The 17933-nt window shown below is 39.1% G+C and overlaps 1 protein-coding gene across 1 annotated transcript in view; it reads left to right on the top strand.

Annotated features, from left to right (window-relative positions):
* The window catches only part of xrn2 (5'-3' exoribonuclease 2), a 44267-nt gene that overhangs the window by 8600 nt on the left and 17734 nt on the right, over positions 1 to 17933 (top strand). The window contains exons 16-26 of the mRNA XM_085133082.1: positions 542 to 673; positions 1298 to 1342; positions 2632 to 2726; positions 6102 to 6237; positions 12048 to 12155; positions 12858 to 12947; positions 13085 to 13157; positions 13527 to 13610; positions 14146 to 14243; positions 16314 to 16393; positions 16523 to 16579. Coding sequence (XP_084989208.1) covers positions 542 to 673; positions 1298 to 1342; positions 2632 to 2726; positions 6102 to 6237; positions 12048 to 12155; positions 12858 to 12947; positions 13085 to 13157; positions 13527 to 13610; positions 14146 to 14243; positions 16314 to 16393; positions 16523 to 16579 — 998 coding nt within the window. The remainder of the gene's footprint in view (positions 1 to 541; positions 674 to 1297; positions 1343 to 2631; positions 2727 to 6101; positions 6238 to 12047; positions 12156 to 12857; positions 12948 to 13084; positions 13158 to 13526; positions 13611 to 14145; positions 14244 to 16313; positions 16394 to 16522; positions 16580 to 17933) is intronic.

Genomic DNA, 17933 nt, shown 5'->3' with positions numbered 1-17933 from the left:
GCTTTATAGTTTAAATTTACTATATAGGATCTTTGTTGTGCCATCAAGTAAACTTTTCAGGTGTTTCTGCTGCTAATGTTTAGCCTTTATTTTCAATGCAGGGTCACCCCTGAAGGTGCAGAAAACCCAATGTGTCATTTTCTGCCTAATCAGCAGATTTCACTTAAAAATACTTTTCTAGTTCGAGTTGAACTCAGATGGAGAAGTTTATATCAGTCTCATTTTCATGGTTACCAAAGACACTATAAAGCTATAAACACAGCATGCAGTTAAAATGAAGCTGATTTAATGAGTGTGATTCGACTTCACCCAAAAACAAAGCCTAGAGTAGAAGTCAAAGTGTGACAGTGTTTCTATTTTACTTATGGCATGCCACGTTCCTGATCAGTCATCGAGAGCCTGCTGCTCTTAGCATTTCCACTCATCCCGATGTTCCCTAAAAGTATTTGAAAGTACACGTGCTGTTTTATTTTTGAGTTGTCATAGTTGCATTCCTACAGTTATGGGTAGGAGTTGAGATATTCTGTCCATGTTTCTGCAGGCGGAGCAGCAAGGCCCAGCCTACCTGACCACGGGTCAGTTTGCCCCTCATGCCCTGGGGAGAAGAGACCGACCCGAGGCTGTCCAGAATGCTCGGCACCAGGCCTGTGACATGAGGATGCAGTCAAACATGGTAAAGCTGGGTGTTTCTATCAGATTGGTTTTGTTTTGTGTAAAATCTTTAAGCACTGATGGTCACAGTTTGGCAAAACTCTTACTGATTCTTGCGTAATGTTGTCATAATCTGTCATTCTGAGATTTTTCTCAGAAATATGAGTTACCACTGAGCTGGACCAGCAATCCATACTTGGTGTGGTCATATCCAGCATTGTGTTTTTCATAGAGGGCCGTTACACTCAGTATTGGTTTTGTTGGGCACAATCAGACCTCGGGTCTGTGCCATTTATACCAACACTGAGGGCGCGAGTACTCTTTGCATTACTTTGAGTGATGGGTGTCGCCACTCAGACCAAACCACCACATGTTCTCGTGTAGCAGGAGAAAAAGTCAAGACGGAAGTCTCTTCAACCCATGCAAGGTTACAACGAGTGAGAGGCACGCAATAGACCAAAATAACACCAAAACTGCAGCCAGTAAATATGACGTCACTCCTGCTGTGTGGCACCATTTGCGAGGGCGAGAATTGCAGGAATAACGGACCCATAAGTCATGTGATTATTGCATCCTGTACTGTTTTGTTTGAAATCTGACATTTTATTGCAATGAGCCATGGAGTCCTTTTCTTTTCTCCCCTCAGAATGCCGCTCAATCCTTGAAGGCCATGATGAAGAATGGAGGCAATGTAAGTTGGCAGATGTATATCACTGTGTTAATCTGTTTAGGTTATTGGGAAAAAGGCCTTTTTTGCCCTGTATTTCTTCTATCAGCAAAATATAAAAGTTAATTTGATTTAAATGCTGCTCTATCTGTCAGTTTATGCATTTCCTCTCTGCCGTCATTTATATTTGGAGAAAATGGCAGCCTGTTTAAAAAAACAAAACAAAAAAACAGACGCACGGCCCTGAACTGAACAAAACGCCAGCGTCTGTATTCTAAAGTGTCTCCCAAGTTGGTAAATTTCCTGCCGTCGTGCCGTGTTAAATTTTATCGGCTGTCAATAGGCGACCATACATTAGCACATGAATGAAATGAGTACAAAGGCTTCAGGGGGGCAAAAAAAAGGAAAGCTTGTAGCTAAGGCAGCGGATTCAGTGTCCTTCAAACACAGACAATACACACGTATATGCAGGGGCAGCTTTACCTGACGTGAATGCATATAGTCGACTTATTGTCAGCAGAAAGGTCTTATAATGCTCAGCATTTACAATGTAAAAATATATATATGTATAGCAGTGTATTAGGCAGTTTTTATATACCCTTTTTTAAAACGATTAACCAATAATCACGTTTCATTGGAACTATAGGAAATATTGATCAGTTCAATCTTCTCCTTTTTTTTCTTTTTAAAGATTTTGTTGCTTCTCTTGGTTGAATTTTAAAACTGATGCAAATTTATTATTAAACTAGTACTTGGATAAGAGATTTTTGAAAGTATTACATTAGTGACCTGAGAATCTTTTCTCTTCAAATGAAACAATGATATTACCAGCTTGAACTAAAACGGACATTGTCCAGGAATTATTATTTTTTTGAGTTATATTAAAATGCAAAGCAATCGCTTTAGATTGTATCAGATAATGAGAACGAACGCCGACTGCGGTGGAGCACAGCTCAGTGACCATAAAGCTTGTTCAGGAAATTTTAAAATATTCTGCTATTTCCAGCGACACACCGGTTTGATGAAACTGTTTCTTTGGGGAGAATTTGAAGATTTCCATCTGCACAGGCAGAACTGTTAAAGCTCAATGCAAACACTACAACACTGCTGCTGTGTGAAAGGAAAGACCGCTAACCTGTTGTGTTTGAAAGTGCTTCTGCTCATGCTCAAGTAGTCCAGTCAGGGTTTTAATGTAGAGAAGTGCAATTTAAGTTCCTGATTATTTTCTGCCATGGTCTCGATCTCATCTGTACATTTTCTTCTGTTTTATGTGTGTGTGTGCGTGTGTGTTGGGGTTTAATCACCCTCGGTAGTCGTCTGCAGGTCCCAGTGACAGTGCAGACAGCAGGGGAGTGAAGAGGAAAGCTGATGACAGCGATAGCGAGCCGGAGCCTGAAGACAACGTCAGGTAAATCCTTACAAACTAGGTGGGCGGGCTCACAGCAAAGGGTGGGATTACTGTGTTTTAATCTAAAGTGAATACAGAATCTCCCCCCAATTTCTTATATTTGTTAACCCACATTAATTTCATTTTTAGAATTAATAAGCCTACAAATAAATTGTTCCCCTTTAAACGATTCAAGCAAACAAACTTCTCACGTGCACCATATCATCTTGTTCTCTTCTGTAACTACTTCATGTTTTCATTATATCCATAAACTCATGTTCCAGTAGTTTGTTCATCACAGGTATGCAACATGCAGAGGTGTACACTATCTTCTAGATAGACTTCTTCATCCTACCTGTATATGCAATAAACATTTACAGCAGGATGTTAGCTTGTGCATACATTATCTTCCTATAAATATCTTCGTCATCCATCATTTGATCCGAAGTCTTATTTAGTCTTAAATCTTAGTGCAGACAGTTAGATTCCAGACTGACGGTTTAATTTCAGGATATCTTTTCCCCCGTTTCTCCTCTTTGGCTCTATTAATCATGACAGCGCTCTTATGCTCTGCTCATTTTCCACATCATAAGCAAAGCATATATGAAGGAGCTGCTGGAGACCACTGCAAAGAGGACTAAAGACCACAAAATCATCTGCATTCATAATGTGGTTCACTAGAAAGCTGCTATTCATCCACCCACTTTCAGCTTCTTTGATAAGTCATCAACATATAGATTAAAAAGAACCGAGGATACAGCTCCAGTAAGCCTGAACACTCGTGATGAACACTTATGGTGTATTTGGGCACCCCTCTTTTGACTCAACACACTTTTTCCCCCTGTATTTATTTACAATTAGGAATGTGCACACAGGTCAGTGAATGTTTGGCTTCGAAGCTAAAGTGGTTATCAGTGGAATTAATAAAGATATTTATTTAAGCTTGGCATAATTTAAACTTCAGCTGTAAGCATGTCAAGACTCCCTGTCTTACTGGGTTTATTCTTTTTTTTATGATTAAAGAAACCCAACAGCACATAGAAATGTAATTTTAATCTTTTTAATAACTCATACAACTTTGTGAGCAAGACATTTTTTAGTTTAAGTTAATTATAAGTAAAGTTAATCACAATAAATTAATTATGGTGTGAAAACAAGGTTTCATAACACAACTTTCACTGACTTCTTAGGTGCAAACTCTCAAAGCCCACACACAAAGAGCTATGCTTGAATTAAACCTGCTTTTACAAACCACCACGACCCGAATAATACTGTGCAAGTAACAAAGCTGGCGTGTCAGACAAGCTGCTCATTGGCTCCTTTCTCAGCACATTTAGCATCTCTGCTGGGCTCACACGGTGACCAGAAAACAGGCAAAACAAAACTATTTGTTTATGAGGTCAGTCATTTATTTCATCATTATTGTAAATCGGCTGCTGTCTGTCGAGTTTTCTTGAAGCTGTTTATAACTGGAAGCTCCCAGGGAACCGTGTGCGTGCAGTTAATAAAATGCCTTAAAAATAAATCTGTGCAGATGAACTTCAGTCAGCAAAGGTCGCTTTAACAAACAGAAGAGGAGAGACGTGCTCATTAATGCCACCGAGCTGCACCACAAGCTCTTTAACTCTCTGCCATCTCCGCTGCGCGCACACACACACATATTAGTACGCACATTTGTACACACACTCCCTGCTCTGCTGAACATCTCCCACTTCCCCTCTGCACGTGATTAATATGGAAAGCAGGAGCGTTCGAGTAAATTCCTCTGTGACGCACTCGTCAGAGCTGCTAAATCCATCGGGCTAAATTGGTATTCATGGAGGCTTTTCTCTCAGGAGTCGGCAGCTTCCCGCGGGCCGCTCCGAGGAGCCGCCGCGCAGATGCCGGACGACCCTGATTATGTGTGCAGAACGGCATCGCCGCCACAAATCTACCGCGAAGTCATAGCCATTGAACTGTTCCAGCTGGTTTTTCAGCCTATAGATGAGCCATTTATTTGAATATGTTGTTCAGATTTACCTAAACTGTAAAGATTTGGTCATGTCAGCCAATAATCAACAATGGATTTGCAATTCTTGGCCATTGGCAGTATTTGTACCAGTGGAGTTGATTTCCCATATTCCCATCTTTATTACTAACTGAGATATCAAGTCTTTTGTCTGGTCATCAGTACGGGTGGGAGCAGTCTAAAAAAAAATTAGACATTGTGAAGTTGTTGGAGGCGGTGGGGTTCAGACAGATGTTACTGATGTTGAATGAAAGCATATTAGTGGAAGTCTGGAGCTGTGTGCAAATTAATCCACATTTTAACCCCCAAAATGTTGCATTGGGCAGAATTCCCTCAAATGAGATTTTATTTAAAGGTCAGTGTGGGGAAGGTGGGTGTTGATGCCTAATTAACTACTCCAAAGGTCATCTCCTGGCCTTTTGGACAGTCCACTGGTAAATATGAAATTTGATTGGCTGTGGTAGTTGACACTGTTCTGTTTGATCTCCAGTCACAATCTGCTTTAAGCTTAGCAGAGTCCACTGTGTGACTTCTCGCGGTAGCTCCGTGAGATCTTTGTTCATGATGCAAAATCAGTTGTCTTATGTTTCATTGTGAAAGAACTTCAGAGCTGTGCAGTTTGTGACATAAATTTAAGGGGACTACCTCATGGTGTGATGTGTTGAGACCTACTTTTTTACCACGTATCTGAAACTGTTCAAATATCCCCAGCTTAGACAAAAGGATCCATTATAGGTCCTCTTCTGTTTTCTATTTGTCTCTAAAGGACTGAACAGTCATCCACCACTGGGCTCAGTGCCACTGGCTGTCTGTTAAACTTGCGCTTGGTTTTATGGATCGGCTCCACAATATATGTGGATCTTTTAATTCCATTTTGGCCTTCAGGTCACTGAGGTTATCCTCACAATAACTTCTCTCACCTAACACCTAAAGACCTACCGGTCCTTTGTCTTTACTCCCCCAAGCACATATAAATATGTGGAATGGCACATTCCAGATAAAAACATGTGCAACCGGGAAATATTTCTAAATTACTCTTTCTATTATTCAGGTCTAAGGAGCAAGATGGAAGAAAAACATGCAAAACAAAATGCAGAGCACTTACCATCAACTTCCCAGTGCCACATTTTGTGGCTGTACTACTACTAGCTAAGACTGATTTGTACACGCACGCTGACAGAGATACTTGTTAATTATTATTCATTTGAATTCTTAAGGAGACTGATGACTAAATTACTTAATAATAGCCCCACAGTGTGGTTTCCAATAAGATGACTTAAATCTCAGAGTGTTTGGGCCTGTGTGTAATGTCTTTCTTGGTTAGTGCTGTTGGTGAAGAAGTTAGTTCAATCTTCTGAGTGAGTGTGACCACTATTTGTGTCCTGCAGGTTGTGGGAGGAAGGCTGGAAGCAGAGGTACTACAAGAACAAGTTTGACGTGGACGCGTCAGATGAGGATTTCAGGCGGAAGGTGGTCCAGTCGTACGTGGAGGGTCTCTGCTGGGTACTGCGCTACTATTACCAGGTAATTGAAGTCACACGGTGGGTTCAGTACTGTGTGCAAACGAGCATGTCTTCAGCAGCGATGTGTTCTTTTTTTTTTCTTTTCGTTTTTTTCTTTTCCTGCTGAGAAACATATTCTCACTGGTTTATAAAGCCTTTACTTCACCCAGATGCTAGCTTTAGAAACCGTTTAATAGTTTTCTTTGAACTTTGAACCCCGAGCTTTCATTACATACCACGATCCAAGCTAAATTTCCACCTTTACAAATGGAGAGGCAGGTGTATTTAGTCCTTTTTTGATGAATTTATGCACAACATCAACCTTTTTGATCCTGTTTCTGAGTTACAGAATCAAATTATGTTAAGTTCCCAAATATTGCTGGTAAGGTTAAGAGTTTATTTTTTAGAGCAGTGCTTCTCTCCTTGAACTTCCACATACTCGTCTTTCAGCGGTTCTTTTTCTCTTTTTTTTGTAACATTTTTTTTTAGTTAAGGTCTTTATTTATACATGTGTAAAAAGATTAATCACATTAAGTTCTTGCTAACAAAAGTTAACGATAGCTTTCGTAACATTAAATCAAGAGTGTGGCTGCCACAAGGTGAATTCTAACTTTTGGATATTTTAGCTTTCATGTAGACACTGAGGGGACAAATTTAAGGTGAATGATGCACAGAGCAGAACTTTGTGCTAACAGTGCAAACAAAGACTGAGAAAATCACTAAAGTTTTTGAGGGGAAGCTAAAGGATAAGGATGCTTTTTTCTTTTTCTTGTCATTTTGTGACACAGAAACCTCACATTCTCTGTAAAGGTGATCCTGTAAGGCACATCGACTGAGTAACATGGATAAAGCCATTTATAGAATAGAATAGAATATAAAGCTTTGTCATTGTGTTCAGCATACAGTGAGAGTCTCTGTCCTGCTCGATGCATCAGGGCTAAGTATCACTCATTAGTTTCTGAAGCATTTGATCGTTCTGGATTTTGTTGCTGTTTGCTGAAACCTGAGTTAGAGGAAATGGGTGGATCTGACTGAGAAGAGCACTACATGTTGATACTTGCTTTTCCTCTGCTGTATCCTCGATTTTACTTTAAATACACAAAATGAACGTCATGTTGTATTCACGTATACTATAAACTAGCAGCTGAGAGCATCAGCTAACCAGAAGGGACTTTGCTGAGGTCATAAACAAAGTGTGAAGAAGGGACACTTTCCTGTAGATCTGGATACAACAGTTGTTGTTCATGCAGTGAAAAGAGTTGCCCCCTGCTGGACATTAAAGATAAGTTGCTTTCATTTTTCACCACAAGCTTGTAGAGATAGTGGGAGAGGCAGCCTAGTTGCGTGAAGTCTTCTCCAGGTCTATGTGGAAACGAGCTTCATGCCCTGTGAAACGTCCATTGATGGTAAAACCTGGTTGTTCTGTATATTCAGGTGTTCACCTGACATAATTATTTAGGAAACTAACATTGCTGAGCCTTGATGTGAGCAACTCATAAAACTGCCTTCACTTGCTTGTATTGTTGCTGCTAGGCATGTGCTTAATTTTATGTTCTTCTCACTGTGATGTTCCTGTCACTCTAAATCAAGGTATATCTGGGCTTATTAGACCACATGACCTGGATTCAGTCTTTATGCTTCCTAAAAGATTCAAGCCTGTTTAACAATTAGCTTCACTGATAGCTTTCTTAAGGGTACACGTGTTTAGTCGCAACACCGTGAGGCCTATTCATATTCTATATGTGGAAATGCTCTTACTTTTAGTAATACAGCCGTGAGTGCTTCTGATTTATTTTTAGTCGATTTCATTTTACCAAACTGTTAAGTGATCTCTGATAACAATTTTTTTTCTAACCATGTTTCTTCCTCAAGGAAGAGCATTTGTCCTTCCAAAGTTTTAATAGTGTGTTGGAGAGCCTAAAGCGCAGTCATTAGACTGGTCGGACTGCTCAGTTTCATTTCTTTTACTACTTGTGGTCTTGTGTGAAGTCAGAGAGAGGATATCCTTAATGTGGTTCAAACCTTTTGTTTATACAGAGCAGCCAGTGAGAAGAAGTTAGTTTAAGGGAGAGGAGCTAAAACGTCAGAGGCTAAACTGATTGGAACGATAAGAATAAGGACTATTCTGAACTGTGAATTATGCAAAGCTACTCTAGTAGAGTCCAAGAATCAAAATATGGAAATGATCAGAATCAGATCAGAACCACTTGCTTGTTGTTTTTGAAGATGATTTGCATTTGAATAGGACTCGGAGGAAAAATGTTGTGTGATGATTGAAAACATGAAAATAAAAGATCGCTACAGCTAAATCTTTAATCCTGCCTGTCCACACACCTGATAGGAAGTAAACCAAAACCTTAATGAGGAGTCGGTACACTTATTGTTGCTGAGCAAACATGTCCGACACAGAAATGCGACCTTCACTTCCCACAACTCACCTCTGAGGTAACAAGGTCCTCTGATAAATCCTCCTCACAAGTGAAGTTAACCCAGGGACTGATATGTGTTTCGTTGCATTTAGATGAAGCCTTCCCACATGAGTGACTCTCACTTTTATTATTTTTTACTAGGTTTTTATTTTAGTTTTACTTATTTACATGAAATAAACTCGTGCTCATCTCACACTGAGATCTGCTGCTGTTGTTTGCAGTGTGATTATACACGAATCATCGTAGTGTTGTAAAATATTGATCTTTATGTTGAAATGAAATAATCAGCTGGGGTCCCTCTCCAGGAGAGCCAGGGCGCCTCAGGCTGAGCCGGGGGGGGGATTTGTCCTGGCTGATTGTGCTCCCCTCGTATGCACACTCTGTCGACTCCACACGCTCGCCAATCCAAAGCCCGTCTCAGGGGGCCGCTCTGAGTGAATTCATTAGCGGGCCCTTGACGGACGGAGACGTGTCTGCTCTTCGCTGCCACACATTCACGCTTCTCCTCGCCACTGACGGAGTTAAGATCACGCACACCTCACCGAGTGATCGGGGAAGACAGAGCTCAGTTTATCCCCGTTCTGTCTCTGCTTTTCATCACAAGGGCGAAAAAACGATTTTTTTTTTTCCTCCAGTAATCTGTTGGATGTACAGAAAAGGTCTCCTCTGCCAATAATTCATTTCTTTACAACCGAATGGCCACATATGACAGTTTTCCAACTAGCAGGCTGTTCTCTAATGGCAGTTTGATTGTTCATGCTTTGCTGACACTGGTGATTTACCTTTTTAGTATTTTTATTGTAATTTGCAGCGGTGCATGCAGATGTTATCATTACAGGACTGACAGGCAATTTTGAAGGGCAAAGTTGTCGGGGTAAAAGTCAACGAAGGGAGAAACCTGTGTCCAAAAATGTTATTTTATTTCAGGCTGAATGAAAACTGAGCTTTATTTCTTCAGTTTAAAGAAGGTTGAGCTGTTTCCTGATTTCATGGCTGATGGACCCGAGTGTTCCCAGCATTGTGACCTTTTCTGATTTAGTTGAGCTGTACAAAAAACAAACCATATGAAAGTTATCTAATGAGCACATATTGAAAAATAAATATAAGCAGAATGTTTGTGGTGAGCCCTGACACGTTTCAAATCTCCTTAAGGATTTGATGTTGCTCATCAGTGGTGATAATTATACAGGGCAAGTTTTGTTGTTCTTATAACTTAAAATGGAGATGATCAGTTTAAAATGTTTGTTTAAAAACTTTGGTAATCACTGGTGTAATATTACTGTAATCTTTCTTGAGTCATCTGTCATTTTTCTTCAGTATTTTTATTGGTTTTTGTTTAAGACATAACAAAAAAACTTGAGCAGCTGCATAGTAACTGGATCCTAAGTCAACCAATTCAGACGTACTTTCATACTTGCAGTCGTTAAACATGCACAGATTATGAACCAATGAAATATCAAATTTTAAAATGGCTGACATGACTAAATGTCCCACATTTTTACAGATGTCGGCTTTCCAGTTTCAGAAACAAATCATACATCGATCACTCAATGTCGATGTTAATAACCGGTGAACAAATGATATTCTGTGGATATTTCAGTGCCTCCATAATAATTTTAGTGAAATGTCATAAAATAGTTTTCTTTTCAACATGTGGATTTTAAATCGGTAAATTCAGTTTATTTAAAAAAGATCTGTTAATGAATTTTTGATTATTTGACTCACTAATGTGAACACAGTGTGAATAAATCACCCATTTATATATTTAAACTGAAAGGTCTGTGTATGTTGAATCTGTGGATCCTTCATGTACTTAATAACATATTGAGGTAACAACTTTCACTTCCTGTTGTCAGCTGCTCTGAATCAGGACAGTATATATATATATATATATATATATATATATATATATATATATATATATATATATATATATATATATATATATATATATATCCCCCCTTGTTGCTGCGGTTCGTGATCTTTGACCCTGCCAGCCTCCGCCACAAATGAACCGAGTCCTTGAGACAAAACATTTTGTCATATTACCATAAATGATCTGTGCGATCGTCCGAATGTGGCGATCAGAGCCTCCTCTGCCTTTTACCATGGTAAAAGGACTGTATTATCATTTGAATGACCACCTTTAATAATAGAGTGCTGGGCTTTAAAGCTGAGATTGGCTGAGATGCGAGGATTGGTGGATTTACCGGAGGACCTCGTTTTCTCAAAGGTGGATTGTGGGAAGTGAAGGTTGTTCTTTGGTGCGAGGCATGTTTGCTCAGGAAGGATAAGTGGTCCAACTGCATGGTGACGATTTTTTTTTTTTTTTTTTTTTTTTTCCTTTCCCCAGAGCTTTTTCCTTCTTTGTCAGCAAACATCTCTGAAACACAGAACAGAGGAAGGTGATTACATTTTAGATGCAAGAGCCTCTCAGCAGGTGTGGGAGAGATTTATTTATTTTCTTTCCCTCAGAGGCATCGTGGTTTGAACTACAGTCTAGTTTGTTTTTTCCCCTCATTCTGGTTGTTTAACCATCAAGCCAAAAAAAAAAACTAAAAAAAAATCTGGCATGTCTGAAAGTGTAGAAAGTTTGAATAAAAAGCAAAAACTGTCTGAGGATTCAGTGAAAGGTTTAAAATGTCAGCACTGCCACCTTAGACTGGTCAGATTGGATTTTAAGCTTAGTGCTGCTAAAGAAAAAGGGCAGAGAAAAGCTTTCTGCTTCCATTTCAAAGTTGCTTTTAATTCACACACACACACATACATACGCACGCACGCACGCACGCACGCACACACACACACACACACACCCCTCTGGGTGCTTGAGTTGATATCGTGCCAAACGAGCTAACGCTGAATGAAGGGAACAATAAACTAACACCAACGATTAAACTGAGCAGAAAATCACCAGATTTTATGAGACTTATGCCTGATGTGAGTGACTGAAATGTGTTGATTTTTGGATTTTTCCTGTATTTTTATTATTGTAAAGTGAACATAAAGCGAATTTATTATCCAGGTAAGGGATAAAGCCACTAAGAACTCCACTGGTGAGATGTGGATCCTTCTTCATATTTGTGAATAACTTCCATGTGTGCACCAGCATCACACTAAAAGCAGTTTATGATCTCAGGCATTACCAGAATGATCTTCTGTGTTCACAAACATGTGAAATGTAAGTTTAAAACTGCTTCAGTACTAAGCTGTGTATAGTTTGTTTTTCCCTGATCTGTAGATCAGAGGTTAACTGTCCCCTTGTATATTTTACTGATCCACAAAAAAAGCTTTAATTACTTTATATGCAACAAGCTTCCTTTTTCAGTCAAACATTGGCCCCATTAACTGATGTTAAGCTCAGAGCTAAGTTGTTGATTTGAATTGTTTACTCGTTGATTTGCAGGGCTGTGCTTCTTGGAAGTGGTACTTCCCGTTCCACTACGCACCATTCGCCTCTGACTTCAAAGACATCAAAGACATGTTCTCAGACTTTGAGAAGAACACCAAACCAGTAAGACTGGATTTATTTCTCTCCTCCTCATTCTCAATCTTTCTCTCTGTGACTTTTCAGTGAGAAATGTTGTTTTTCCTGCAGTGAAATCTGAAAGTGTGTTGAATCAGTCATGTTCCTTTAAACTAAAGGCTGCTATAGCTTGTTGCTTGTAAAGCCACTGATGGCAGCTCAAGTTATTAAAGAAATTCACTAAAACACCGTAAAAGTTCACCTCAGTTGACCTGTTCGTCTTCTCTAAGTATTAAGCTGGTGTTATGAAATGAAAATTAAAACATAACGCAATGATTTGCAAATCCATATTCGATTAACAGTAGAACAAGGAAAACACATCAAAGGTTTAAACTGAGAAAATCTATAATTATACAACCAGTTCCTTTTGAATTTGATATGTCTTAAAGTTGGGAGATGTAACATAAGGGTGGAAAAAAAGGAAGCCGTATTAAGAAAGTGCTGGAATAATTCAATTATCTCATCATCTGCTGTATGTAATATAACGTTCACTCTGGCGGGAACTTTGTGTGGAACAGACAAGGCAAAAAAAAAAAAATCTTAAATCCAACATGATCAACTGATCATGTCAAAGCAATGCAAGACACACCAGCACACAAATGTGAATCATACAGCAGCATCGCACACTACAGCGTCCGCTCTACAGGGTTTAATCAACAGACATGACTGTTTGTTGGGTGTTTCGTGCAGTTCAAGCCACTGGAGCAGCTGATGGGAGTGTTTCCTGCCGCCAGCGGTAACTTCCTGCCACCAACATGGAGGAACCTCATGAGCAGTCCGGTAAGTTTCAGGCATGAAACAGCTCAGCAGTATTGCTGTTCTCTGATCTTTTTAGTTGTGGTAGTTGTACCAGTGTCTTTTTGAGTTTTACTTGAAAAATGAAAAAATAATTAATGAAATCACTTCCTTTGATGCAGGATTCCTCGATCATAGACTTTTACCCCGATGACTTTGCCATTGATCTAAATGGCAAGAAATACGCCTGGCAGGGTGAGTCTGTGACATTTAAATAATCTGAACAGAGATTTATTACAGCTGTTTTTGTTTAATCTTTATTGTTAATAAATGGAAATGTATTTTTAAGCCAACGTTTCATTCGACACACTTTTTTATTTGATATTAACTATGCGGCTCATTTTGGTATGAAGGGCTCAAATTCCCTGTGCAAACAGCAGAAACGTAAAAAATGTTTCAGTGCGGGAATATAAAGGCTGTGACTTCAAAATAAAAGTTTTAAAAAGGAGAAGATATAACTTGAGTACACATTAAAAACAGAGAATGTAATACTGTACTATTACATGATTACACTATTTATTACTGTAAATGCACTTGTTTTATATCATGGTGCTACTTTCATAGGTGTTGCCTTGTTGCCTTTTGTGGATGAACGTCGGCTGAGGGCGGCTTTGGCTGATGTTTACCCCGACCTCACTCCTGAGGAAAGTGAGTAAAAGCCCATCGTATCAAATGTAACATCTGGATTTCTCTTTCAGTGAACTTTACCTTCTGTGATAAAGGTCTTTGATGTAAAACTCACTTTATGTTTGTAATTCTGACATTATCACCATAATGCAGTAACAAACCACTCCAATAGCTGGGGTTGGCTGTAGTGTCAAAATGTTAAAGGGTTGCAGTGCTGCCATCTCTGCTCCTCTCCATGTTTGGATAAAGGGTTAAAGGGTCTAAAGAACTGTGTTATAGTCAGACAGGTGCTTTTTATGTATTTGCATATATATGCAGATATTCTTTTTTTTCAGTCATCACCCCCACCACGTACAGTTTGCAGTAGAACCCATATTTACCCTTTTTTTTCATTGTTCTGACATAAATGTGGTCATTTATCTCTTTATTTTTCTGTTTTCTAATCATGGGCTTCTCTCCCGTTTACACTCAGACCTGTGTGAGCAGGGTGGCAGTTTGTGAACACTTGTTTTTTCTCTCCTTTCTGACCACACCTGCTTTCTGTCCTCTGTTTCAGAGAGGAGAAACAGCCTGGGAAGTGACGTGTTGTTTCTGGGGAAGTCTCACCCACTCTTTGACTTCATCCATGAACTGTATCGCACAGAATCTAACGAGGTAAGATGCCCGACGCCGTCAGTAAGCATTCACTTCAGTCAAATCAATCAATCAAAACTTTATTTATTTACCTCTTTTCATACAATAAAGATTCAACTCAAAGTGCTGTACACAATAAAAACAGAAAATAAACAAAAATACACACATGCATCTCCTTGACAACACCCTCTCATCATCCCTGCACCATGACCTATACATAGATATAGACACCCAGCCATCATACAGAAACACTGGAGACAAAAAATAAATAAATGAAAGCTAAACATAAAGGCAGGCAATGTGAAAGAATAGAGACATAATTATAATAAAAGAAAACGTGAACAAATAATGCAGTGAAAATGTGTCAGTAAATAAATGAAAAGTTAAATAAAATAAATTAATAAAAAACCTCAACTTTAACTTCAATTCAAAGGAAACTCTTTTTAGCACACACACACACACACACACACACACACACACACACACACACACACACACACACACACACACACACACACACACACACAACCCTGTTCAGCTATCTTAGTGAGGACCTTCATTGACACAATGGTTTCCCTAGCCCCTTACCCTAACCATTAAAAATGAAAATGAATGCCTAAACCTAAACCTAACCATAACCCAATTGTAACTCTGACACTAAAACCACATTTTGAGCCTCAAAAAGGCCTTTAAACTTGTGAGGACGGGTGAGTGTGTCAGTCACAGGGATCGGATACAGTATATGCGAAGAGGACCATCGAGGAAAAGGAGAAGAGGAGCAGATAAGTTCAACAGCAATTTCAAAGGAAAAATCTGGATGATCCAGCGGCCCCTAGGACTGTGCAATAAAAACTTCTATGAAAGTTAACTAAATGAAACTTTTTTTTGCAGATTTCGGTCCTCACAAAGATAGCTAGACAGGAACACACACAGTCAGCTGTTTTGTGTCTGTAATAACAGTCTTCTTCTTCTGCGGCTCAAACTTTGATATGCTGCTGCGTCACTGTGCGGCAGATGTGCGCTGAAGCTGTGCAGGTGTCGCCCGCTTTGAGTTTAGTCTCACTGATTATGCATTTGCAAACCGAAGCAATCGATGCGTAGACTTGCTGGGTAAATACTTCTTAATGAGTGCATCTGAACAGTCAAGCAAGCTTCTGTGTGCTTTGCTTTCAGCGATGAAATGAATTTGATGCGAAGGAAAATTAGTTCATCTAGAGGATTCAGAGTTTCAGAGGCCTCGCAGTCTGACTGAAAGAATAATGCAGGTTTTATTTATCGCTGCGTTCCACGAGAGAAAAGCCTTCATCTCAGAGGACCCTCTTCTCCTGCAGTTACATAAACTTGAACTTTTATGTAGCCCGTCTAGACGACAGGTACAGATTTGATAAATAAATAAAACTGTCAGGTGAGGATGAGATGAACTACTGAAAAACATTTGACAAAAACCTCCTGCGCAGACATGCAGTTTAAAATGAAAAATCTTCCCACCTGACCATCTCAGTTTTGGCCACAAAAATTCCTTTTTTTTCTTTCCTTTTTTTTTTTTTTTTGAGGGTCCATTTTAAAATTCCATTATCTATAAAACTACTTGAAGTAGGTCCTTCACATTTTTAGGGTAAATTTCTGGTACTATGGCTTTGAGTGTGGACTCAAGTCAACATAGAATGTGGATGCTTGAAGTCCCTGAAATATTTGGATGTGTGATCTCTAACGGCAGACCCGTAGAAAGCAGTTTTTCAGGTAGAGGACTGACATTTTATTTGCTGCTGCTCATATACAAGGCAGGTGACACTAGTTTAGAATATGTGTAATGTACTCACAGAGTCATAGTAACAGATATTTACCCTCAAGAATTTATTTGGAGCTCAAATATTTTCTAGATGATGGTATTTTAAAAAAACTTCTTTAAAAAGATGCTAGAGAATTGTAAAAAATGCCTCTTTTTTTTTTTTTTTTTTTAGATGTTTTAGGGTTTTTTTTCTTCTTTTATGTCCTTGGCCTAAGAAGATCAGAGGAAGCATAATAATAGAGTGTTGCTGCATTAAACTATCATTTATTTGTGGATACAAACTGCAGCTTTGTCTCCATCAGGACACTGAGATCCCTGCAGAGCTGTGCCATGGAATCCAAGGTAGACTAAATCTCGATGACGACCCTATTCTACCAGATAAGTAAGGAACACCGACTTTATTCTCATTTCTCTGCCTCTTGTGCCATGTTGCCACCGCTCTAAGCCAATGGAAGACGAGCTGGGTAAATGTGACATCTGCCTCATGTATTTGTTTTTGGTTATCCTGCAGTACGGTGAGGTCGCCTGTTCCAATGCTGCGAGATATTTCACAGAACACTGCAATCGGGTAAGTCAACACAAACTTCTTTTGTAGCATTGATATTTACTGTACATGTCGGGAAGACTCATTGGATTTAACTTAAAATTCCACCAACAATGACGATGATGTCAAGTATGGCTGGAGGTGAACAAAGAACGGGAAACGCCTTTACAATTGCAGTTAAATGGTCAGATTAAATATTTTTGGCACCAAGTAAAATGTTCAGTTTTGTGTAATTTTTTTTTTTTTTTTTTTACATATTTCTTGGTGATAGTTCACACATGAGGTGTCTTTAATTATTCATGGTCATGTCGTTTTTTCTTGTTTAATCCCTATGTATAAAAATTCCACAACTATACTTATAAAAAGCAAAAACCCCTGATTTGAATTTGGCTGATGTCCGCTTCAGGTTTGTCTGCTTGTGCCCTTCTGGACTGTATCAAACATTCCTGCTGTTTTTATTTTTCTTTCTTTCTTTTCTCCACTTCCCTCTCTGAAAGTCCAATTCTGCATCTGCAGTGCATGCTGATCTTTATGGTATCAAAGCCACAACCCTTTAATTAAGTTTTACAGAAAAAGGGGAAGTCATATTGAGACATGTGCAGCATGGAAGGCACCAAAATAGAGCAAATATTTCTCTATTACAATGCATTGGAATTGGGCATCCCTGATAATCTGATACGTAAAAAGTAAGGTCCTGGTCTCACTGCTGACCTTCTGACCTTATGCATTTCCTTTGGGCTTCAACACCACTGACTCGTCCACTGAAAACTGCCATTTGGAGTCAAAGTTGGAGGCCAGATTCTCATCAGCAGTGGTGAAATCTGTTGTCTACAAGTAGCCCAAATTGGATGACCTGAAAAATTTAGATGAGAAAATATTTTATTTTTAAAAATCTCAGTTTTGAGTTGAATCCCAACTTTAACACAGATGTCGCACAAAAAAACATGACAAACTGTTGCATCCACTTCCAAAAATAAGCTAAAAAATCTGATTCTGATGGACATTATGACAGACCATCCCAGATTAGTCTTTTTTTTTTCTTATCGTTTTTATTACAAGCTTCACTGATGTCGTCATGTTTCCATTGGTGCTCAAAGCTGTTTGACAGCACATTATTATCGCCTCATAGTTTTGAGCTATGTACGCACCATCCCCCCTTTCATTACTGTAATATGAGCCATTCTTCAAGGATGAAAAGACATTTGGGCACGTGTTGAAAATGACTGAGCGAAGTAGGCGAGGGAGGTTAAGAAGAAAATGACAACATTTGAACCATCATGGTCTCAGGATCTCTGAGGCGGAGATTTATTTTGCTTCTCTGAAATTCTTGCTTTAAAAAAGTATGAGCTAATGGAACTCTTGTTGTGGTCAGTTGCAA

This window comes from Neolamprologus multifasciatus, chromosome 15 (genome assembly GCF_963576455.1).
Source record: "Neolamprologus multifasciatus chromosome 15, fNeoMul1.2, whole genome shotgun sequence".
Classification (NCBI taxonomy): Eukaryota; Metazoa; Chordata; class Actinopteri; order Cichliformes; family Cichlidae; genus Neolamprologus; species Neolamprologus multifasciatus.
The sequence above is the reverse complement of the archived record's forward strand: the minus strand, read 5'-3'. Positions and strand labels throughout refer to the sequence as shown.